At 34.3% G+C, this 8,668-nt stretch overlaps 1 protein-coding gene across 1 annotated transcript; it reads right to left on the reverse strand.

The window, feature by feature from the left end:
* Positions 1-380: 380 nt before the first annotated feature.
* Itm2a (integral membrane protein 2A) lies at positions 381-8,242 on the reverse strand. Its single transcript, XM_063245565.1, is given in 6 exon segments — positions 381-2,098; positions 2,611-2,787; positions 3,010-3,103; positions 3,105-3,187; positions 3,463-3,581; positions 8,113-8,242. Coding segments are annotated over 6 exon segments (690 nt in total). The 3' UTR covers positions 381-2,011.
* Positions 8,243-8,668: the final 426 nt, after the last annotated feature.

Genomic DNA, 8,668 nt, shown 5'->3' on the forward strand with positions numbered 1-8,668 from the left:
GTCTTGTCTTGAACTTTCACATTGTTTACACATTTTTGTTAGGTTTGGCTTTGTTCTGTGTTGTTTTGTTAAATTATATGCTGTCAGATGGTAGCAGAACCTATTTTGAATATAATGTGATATATTATGGTAGTCATGGCTTCCTGTTATATTGCTTTGAAGTGTTACAATGCCTTATATCATTTGTTTGATTGGTTTTAATTATGTTTTGTTTGATTTTGTTATGTGATTCTATGAACAGCTATTTTGAAGAAAATTAGACATTATGGAAGCCATTGCTGATTTATTATCATATTATGTTGAAGTCCTACCATGCTTTTGTTCTTCTGTTTTGATTGGTCTATCCTGTTGTGCTTTATTTGATTTTATTATGGGTGATGGTATAGACAACTTTTTTGAGGAAAATGAGATATTATAGTAGGCATTGTTCAATTCCTGTTATTTGGTTTTGAAATCTTCTAATGCTTTAATTATTTTGAATGACTTTGTACTTTTTTTATGTTCGATATTATTGTGTATGAAGGTATGCTCAACTATTTCAAAGAAAAGAGACATTATGGTACCCACTATTGATGTCCTCTTGTCTTATTATGAAGTTCTGTGCTGCTTGCATTGTTCTGTTCTGATTTTCTTTGTTCTGTTCTCTTTTGTTTTATTTTCTTTAAAATAAAATTTTAAAAAAGAAAAACGACAACCCACTGAGTAAGAAAATATTGTAGATGTTTGTCCCTCAGACAAAGGACTCAAATCCAAAAACATATAAACAATTGAAAAAAGGCACCCAAAATTCAAAGACTCACTCCCAAAATGAGTATCTGTGATGAATATGCGTGTCTCAGGTGATGAAATACAAATGACAAAAAATACATGAAAAAATGTTCAACATAACTTGTCATTCAAGAGATGCAAATTGAAATAATATCCTTTTCTCTCCAGAAAGAATTGCAGTTATCAATAATTGAACTAATAAATGCTGGCAGAGCTGTGTGGAAAAAGGAATACTTATCCACTGTTAGTGGGGGTGCAAATTGGTGAAACCATTTTGGAAATCAATGTGGAGATTTCTCAAAATGATTAGAGGTCTCATTTGACCCAGCTGTTTCCTTTCTGTGTGTCTTCCCAGAAGAATTAAGAATATCATACCACAATGACATATATGCACCAATGTTTACCCTCCTACTAGCCTGCTGTGAAAATCTGTTTATTTAATTTTTATTTTTTGTCTATCAAATCAATTGAAACCAAACAGAATGTCTTTTACATGAATAAAGCTTTCTTACTATTTTTGTCTGGACTTTGTTAACGTTTGCATTTCTGGATGTATAAAAGAAATTCATTAATATGTTTTATGGTTTGCTTCATTACTCAGCATTAAGAACACATCTCTGAATTATTAGATTGACTCAGTCAATGTTAACAATTCAATAGCATAGCTAATAGGAATTAAATTTTGAATTGAAAATATCATATAAATTTAACCTTTTTATGTACAAGAATTTGATGCCAATGATAAAAATTGGGTTTACTAAGTAAGCAAGAAATCTTCATATAATCACAAACTTTGTTAATGAAATCACTGGCAAGGAAACTCAGCTTCCTAGCCACAGCCCAGGAGACTGTGTTAAGATCATTGCTCCCAGAGCTCAAGGGCCTGCCCAGAGCCCAGCCACACTAGGCTGCACTCACCTGGCAGGTTTCAAACCTGCCCAGGACACATCCAGTGACCTTCTCCAGAACCCAGAACCAGGAAATTCAGCTGGCTGCTGGGGTGAGTCAGCTCCCAATCCAGAGCCCAGGAGACTGTTAAGATCATTGCTCCCAGGACCTCTGGGAGAAATTGTGGATAGATAACAGCAGCTACAGAGGCTCTCTGAGATAGCCAGCTTAGATTCCAGGAATGGTACGGTAAGGGGAGTCCTAAGCAGGGGATGATATACCCTGCTGACCCAAGAACGAACTAAGCTGAGAGAAACCAAATGGAAATGCAATCCTGGTGCTACGATGGGCACAGCTAAAGTCTCAGTGCAGAAACTGGAATTTCTTCCACAATAACCCGATCTTCATGAACCACATAAGTATGAGGCAAGTATTTATCACTCTACAAATGAATAAAAGAAAATAGAATGAGAATTTAAAAATATTTAAGTTTCTACCTTTTATAGATACAGTTTTAAAATCTATACTTCACTTTAGAGTAATTTTAGACTCACAGAATGTCTATTACTTAGCTGTATTTTTAATAGATATGTAAGTATTAATGAATTTCAGTGTGATATTTTCACACACATACAATGTGGACTGATCAAATTCTCTTGATCCACTGGCCCCATATTCACTTCCCCGCTTTTATTAGTATTTTAACTGTTCTATATTCAAGTAGTTGGGTTTTAATTTTCATATATTACAGAGAACAAGAAGTATCTATCTTTGTGTCTGGTATATTTTGCTTAACATAATGTGCTAGTTCAATCCATTTTGCCAGAGCATTCATTTTATTAAAAATTACTTCAAAGAAATGAAATATTTTGGCTGAACCCATTACTTTTTCAGAATTAGTAAGCAAAATTATTTGTAAATGTTCATGGAAAAAAATTCCCTTCAAATACATACTGCAAGTTTGCTGAAGAACTCCACCAGATTCTTTGGAGGTATAGCAATGGAGGTATTCAGGGGCATCACACAGCAGTTTCCCAGGAACATGTCTAGGTACATAGTCATTCCTTGTTGAGGAAGAGGAAAAGTCTGGGTAAAATAGGAAGTAGGGAGATAGATCTTCTCAAAGGTGCAGGGGGATCAAGAGATCAAGAGGAAGGAGATGAAAAAATAACACATATTATATACAGCCCCACATAAGGAATGTACACATTATATACTATAATCAATGTGCTAATAAAGAAAATATTCCAAAAAAAGTTGAAAACAAAACATTTCATTTATAAATGAACATAATATTTGTCATAAACTAGAAAAAACAGAATTCTAGAATACCTGTAAGAATGAAAAACTTACCTTTTCAAAGTCATGAATGATCAGTATCAGAGAAACTTGAACAGGCACTTCAATAATTGCAATGTTGTTGTCCTCATGTCAGCTTCCTTAATCATAGATAGTAAGTCTCTCCTTCACAAAAGGAATTTATAGCGTCCTCAGAATCAAAGAAACACATCTCTCCATTGTAAATGGTGCTCTGAAAGACAAAAAGAAAAGTCCAAAGCAATATTAGCAGTACCATGACATTTGAATAATTTTGTAAACTCATTAATTTATTGTATTGTGTGTTAAATGGAGATTTGTTTATTGCAATTGTCACTTTGAAAAAAATTCAACCTTATGGAATGAAACGTAATTTGAAAACTTTCCTTAAATCTTTACTTCTCTGATGATCACTACAGAATTATCTAAGTTGACATTAAATATATAACAATAAGTTATTCCAAGTATAACAATCATAAATATTATTACCTCGGCCATAAAATATTTGTAAGTGCAGGCTCCATCAACAGTAAATCTTGCTAAGATGAATGAAAGGCCTAAGACAGTAAGCATACATCTCGCAGAGGTGTTCTCATATTCTTGGGTGGCTACTTAGAGCTCCTATTTATTAAAAAGGAAAATCAAACAAAACCAGATTGTACCTTTTGAAAGTTGCTACTTCATACAATTTATTTCCATTACAATCCAAGATATTTAAAAAGATAGTCACTCTAGTCTAAAATCATTTCAATACAATTTTGATATCTAATAGAGATGATAGTATTGACAATTATAATAACCGTCCTTTGGTATTTCCAAATATTAATATAGATATAAAGCCACTTCAAAATATGCACTCTTGAATCATACTAAAATTTATACTCTCTTATTATTTCAAAATACTTAACATGAAACCCACTGTCAATAAATTTTAATGCATTTTACAGTATTGTTGGCTAGCAAAGTACATACAGTGATATAACTACAGAGGCAAAATTATGTTTTTAAAATAAAACTAAATTGAAATAATTATGTTTTAGACTTGCACAATAATATATTCACCAATTTTCTGAAATATGATTATTCTTCTTTACTATTTTTTGTAAATCAATTTATTTGGAAACTCAAAGCATATTTGAGTATATTTGGATGTGTTAACTACTTTTCAAAAGGATTATTTTTTTCAAAATTAAACTTTCAGGAAGGAGTTCTATGGAAGGTGAGTATATGCCATTTCCCCTTATTTTACAAATTGAAATATTGAAGGCAGTGTTGTATTTCTTAATATCACTCAGTATTTTATAGCTGCATTTTGTGTGAATAAAACAATGTTTTGGAAGATCTAGATCAAACATTAGATTTTATTTTTTTAATTTTATGAAAAAAGGTAAAACAAAATTTCATAACGAAGTAATAGGACAAGACCAATAGTTAATATGTTACATGTTGCTATCTTTAAAGTAGTTGCTCATGGTATAAGATATGGCCATAAAAATGTCATCAATTGATATTAGCACAAAGCTTCCTTTTTAATGAACTAGAAGATACTAATAGTATAACTGACTTGCAATTTTTCCCATTTTTCCTACTGTCATTTCCTCTTCTACTCTAGTATCTTTTTCCTTTTGAACAATTTATTCCCATTTCATAATATCTATTGTACAATTTAGGCTTTATTTACTCTTTTAGTTTCTCACACCAGGGAGACAATATAATGTTTACAAATGTGAGTATGATTTAATTTACTTATGAATAATATCTCAAGTTGCATCCATTTACCTATAAAAGTCCCAAGTTTATCCTTCTTTACAGCTGAGTAGTACTCCATTGTATAAAAATTCCACAGTTTATTTATTTATTTATTTGATTTTTTTTACTTAAAGAGAAAGAAACAAAAAATACACAGAGATAAAAAAGGGCAGAAATAATACAGAATTACAGAAAAATAAATGGTTTGAAATCACCAGTTGATAAGTTACATACTGTCATCTTAGAAATAGCTGTTCAGGTTACAAAATTAAAGTATGTAAAATGGCATTCAAATAGTGACACTGCCAACAGTTCTGCTCAATGATCCAACAAAAACTCAGTAATATGGTTATCAGTCCTACATACTTGTTTTATATCTTAAAGAGTATAAGATTAAACATATCAAAACAGAACAAAATGGTTTAAAAAAATTTTAAAGAAATACAGATTTCAAACAAGTCCACTGGAGATCTTCACTGTCTATCTAATTGTCTCTAGTTTCTTCCAAATAGTTGTCCCCATCTTCACACACATTAAATATATGCTGCATATTATAGAACTAATAAAATCATTACAGGATGATAAAGGCTTTTTAGGTCTTCAAGATCTGACATTGGGGAAGACAATAATAACTAGCATTGCATTTCTCATTCTCTTCATAGTAGCTGCCCTTATCTTTATATATGCTGAAATTGAACTTAAGTGACTAGACTAATATCACTCTGATCAGTGAATAGTAGTATTGCTAGATTTTATATCATAATGCTACAAAATTAGCATTGGTTTTCTTAGTGCCTCTTCTTCTTCAGTGTATCTGTTCATTACATATTGCATTATATAATCTGTTCCTGTAAATAGTTTTTTAAAAAAAATCTTCTCATGCGTGAATTTCTACATTTCTATCTATCCTCTCTGTATTATAGGGGAAAACAAATCATAACAAGACAGCAAAACAAATTCCTAGAAAAACATGCAGTGAAAAAGACACATAAGACCATTATATTAGGTGATCTACCGTAGTTATTACACTTTCTCTTGTTATTTTCAATAGTCTTATCCACATCATTGGGCTTAATATAGTTGAATACCTAGCTATTTTTATAATAACACAACTTTGAAAACATTGTAGGACTTGAGAGCTGTTAATAATTAATACTGGTATGGATATCTTTTACATCTTGTCATCTTCAGAGTAGTTGCCTCTACTTTTAGGGTTGATACTATCAAGCATATCAAATTCAAATAAAATCAGCCAAGGCAAAAAAATGGTCTTATGAATCGGATTCAAATAAGAGCAGTCATAGTAAGACAATATAAGTAGTACAGGATTTCAGCTTAATTTAATAGGAAATTAATGATAGTTACCATGGTATAACCTGCTATGTTTGGGTCAGATGTCTGTGACCTCAAATCCAATATCAGTGGACAGACCAGAACAAATTAAATTCAAACTAAACAGGGCTATAAGACTACTGTGACTTTTAAATCCTGATACACTATTAACAATGACTCTGCCTTTTTTATAGTGTATCAAAGCTATCTATACTAAATTCTATAGCTTACCATCTCTGCCTCATGTCTGCTACTCCACTTACCTTCTATAATTTGTCCACCTTACTCCCTCTTTCCACTATCTGCCCTGTTCATTGAGGCCTCTCTGCCACTGTTGCTGGAATGCTGGTATCCCTTCCTCTCTTTCTCTGGAATGTCCTGCAGCACTCTCTGTAGGGTTGCGTTGGTGGCCACAAACTCCCATAGTTCCTCCTTGTCTTGGAAGCATCTTATTTCTCCATTAATTTTGAGAGAGAGAGAGAGTTTTGATGGGTATATGAGTCTTGGTTGCATATTATTTTCTTTCAGGACTTGCAATATTTCTGCCCATTCCCTTCTTGATTTAAGAGTTTGTGTTGATAAGTCTGTTGTTATTTTGATAATTTTCCCATTGTAGGTAATCTGCTTTTTTTCCCCTCTGGCTGCTTTTAATATTCTGTTCTTTTGGTGGATTTCTGGAATCTCGATTATTATATGTCTGGGTGTAGACCTGTTTTGGTTGTAGGTAGCTGGTGTTCTATATGCCTCTTTTATCTGGATATCATTTCTTTTTGCTATACATGGGAAATTTTGCTTTAATATATCCGTGAATATTCTTTGTATTTCATTTTTGGTTGCTCCTGCTTCTTCACTCACATTCTTTATTCTTAAGTTATATATCCTTTTGTCATCTAGCCTTTGAATTGTTTCTTTCTGGTTCCTTGTTATTTTTAAGAGGTCTTTTCTTTCACAATCATATATGATAAATCTCTCTTCAAGTTTCAAAAGGCTGACTTTAGTTTCTGTCAAGGCATTTTGCCAGTGTTCAATGGAGTTTTTAGTTTCCTGGTAATCTCTTTGGATCTGTTTCATGTATTCTAAGTTTTGTTTAAATTCTTCTTCAGAAGTTTCTCTTTCTTTTCTGATTTCCTCAGTTCTTCCATCTGTGTTCTCTTACATGGGGCTTGTCATTTCTTTAATCAATCTCTTTATATCTTGCCTCACTTGGATCAGGTGTACTGCTTTAAATTCATCTATGAGGTCATGGGGGTATTTTTTATTTCAGCTGATGCTGTGTCCAGTATTGGATGGTTACGGTGCTTGCTCTCTTCAGTGTTTACTTCTTCTGGGCTTACTTTCTCCTGTTGGGCAGCTGGAGATTTTTTTTATTTCTATTTCTTGTCATGTTTCTGGTTTCTTTCAGACTGGAGTGTTCTGGGGGTCTGTGGCCCTCTGTGTATTGCTTAGGGCCTTTCAGAAGTGTGTTGACTTGAGTTTTTGCTGTCCTCCTGAATTTGCTGTTATCTGGGATAGGCAAGGATGCAGGGACAGTGCAGGCTATCCTCCAGCCTCTGTGCTAGTCTATCTGCAAAATAGGCTGTACTTCGTGGATGTCACAGAATTGTGTCTATTTTGTATCTGCTTATTGGGTCCCAACCACAGGCTTGATTCAGCCCCAAGATCCTGCCACTTCTCTCTGCGCCAGAAGCAGCTGGCTAATGTCACCATGCCACAAGGCTCTACCCAAATCCCAGCTGTCCTCTTCCAGACCTCTCTATGCCAGGAGCCACTATCTAATGTCACCATGGCTGCGGCTCTGCCCAATTCCAAGATGTCCTCTACTAGTTCTCTCTATGTCACTGATGTCAATACAGCTCCGGGCTCTGCCCACTTTCAAGATGTCCTCCACCAGACCTCTCTACACCAGGTGTGACTGTCTGATGTCACTGAGCCGCAGGCTCTGCCCAATTCCAAGATGTCTTCCAGCCAGCCACAACAGCTGGGGGACCCAGGCCCCAGTACTCACCAGCACTCAGTGCAGGTCTTCCTCTTGAGTCTACTGCACACTACAATGCTTGCCTTCACTGCATTCCCAACACAGTGCGGAGTGGTCAGAAAACTGTACTGTGTCAGCTTCAGAACTCCAGAGCTTCTCACAATCTCCTCCTGCACAGCCGGGCAGCCCTGGCTGCTTCGTGGGGTCCTGCATCTCAATTTCCAGCAGTCACCAAAAGCCAATACAGTATTCTTTGATACTGTGATTTGAGCAACTATTTCTAAGATGATAATATGTAATCTATTAACAGGAGATTTCTTACTGTTTTTTTTTTTTTTGTAGTTCTGTATTATGTGTACCCTTACACCACTTTGTTTTGTTTTGTGTTTTTCTCTTTTTCCTCTTAAATAAAATTTTTTTAAAAAGCCAATACAGCTTTTCCTCTTGGATCCACTGTGCCACATTAAAGATGCGAGATTTGCAGACTCCCATTATCAGCCATCACGGTCTCAGCATGACCTTAAATCCTCCAGCCATGCTGTCTTGGTTAATCCACAGTTTATTTATTTTATCCATTACTCAGCTGATAAGCATTTGGTTGCTTTCAAGATTTAGCTACTACAAATTGTGCTGTTATAA

The sequence above is a fragment of the Cavia porcellus genome, unplaced genomic scaffold, assembly GCF_034190915.1.
Source record: "Cavia porcellus strain 051 isolate PalLab524CR breed Dunkin Hartley unplaced genomic scaffold, mCavPor4.1 scaffold_3, whole genome shotgun sequence".
Lineage (NCBI taxonomy): Eukaryota > Metazoa > Chordata > Mammalia > Rodentia > Caviidae > Cavia > Cavia porcellus.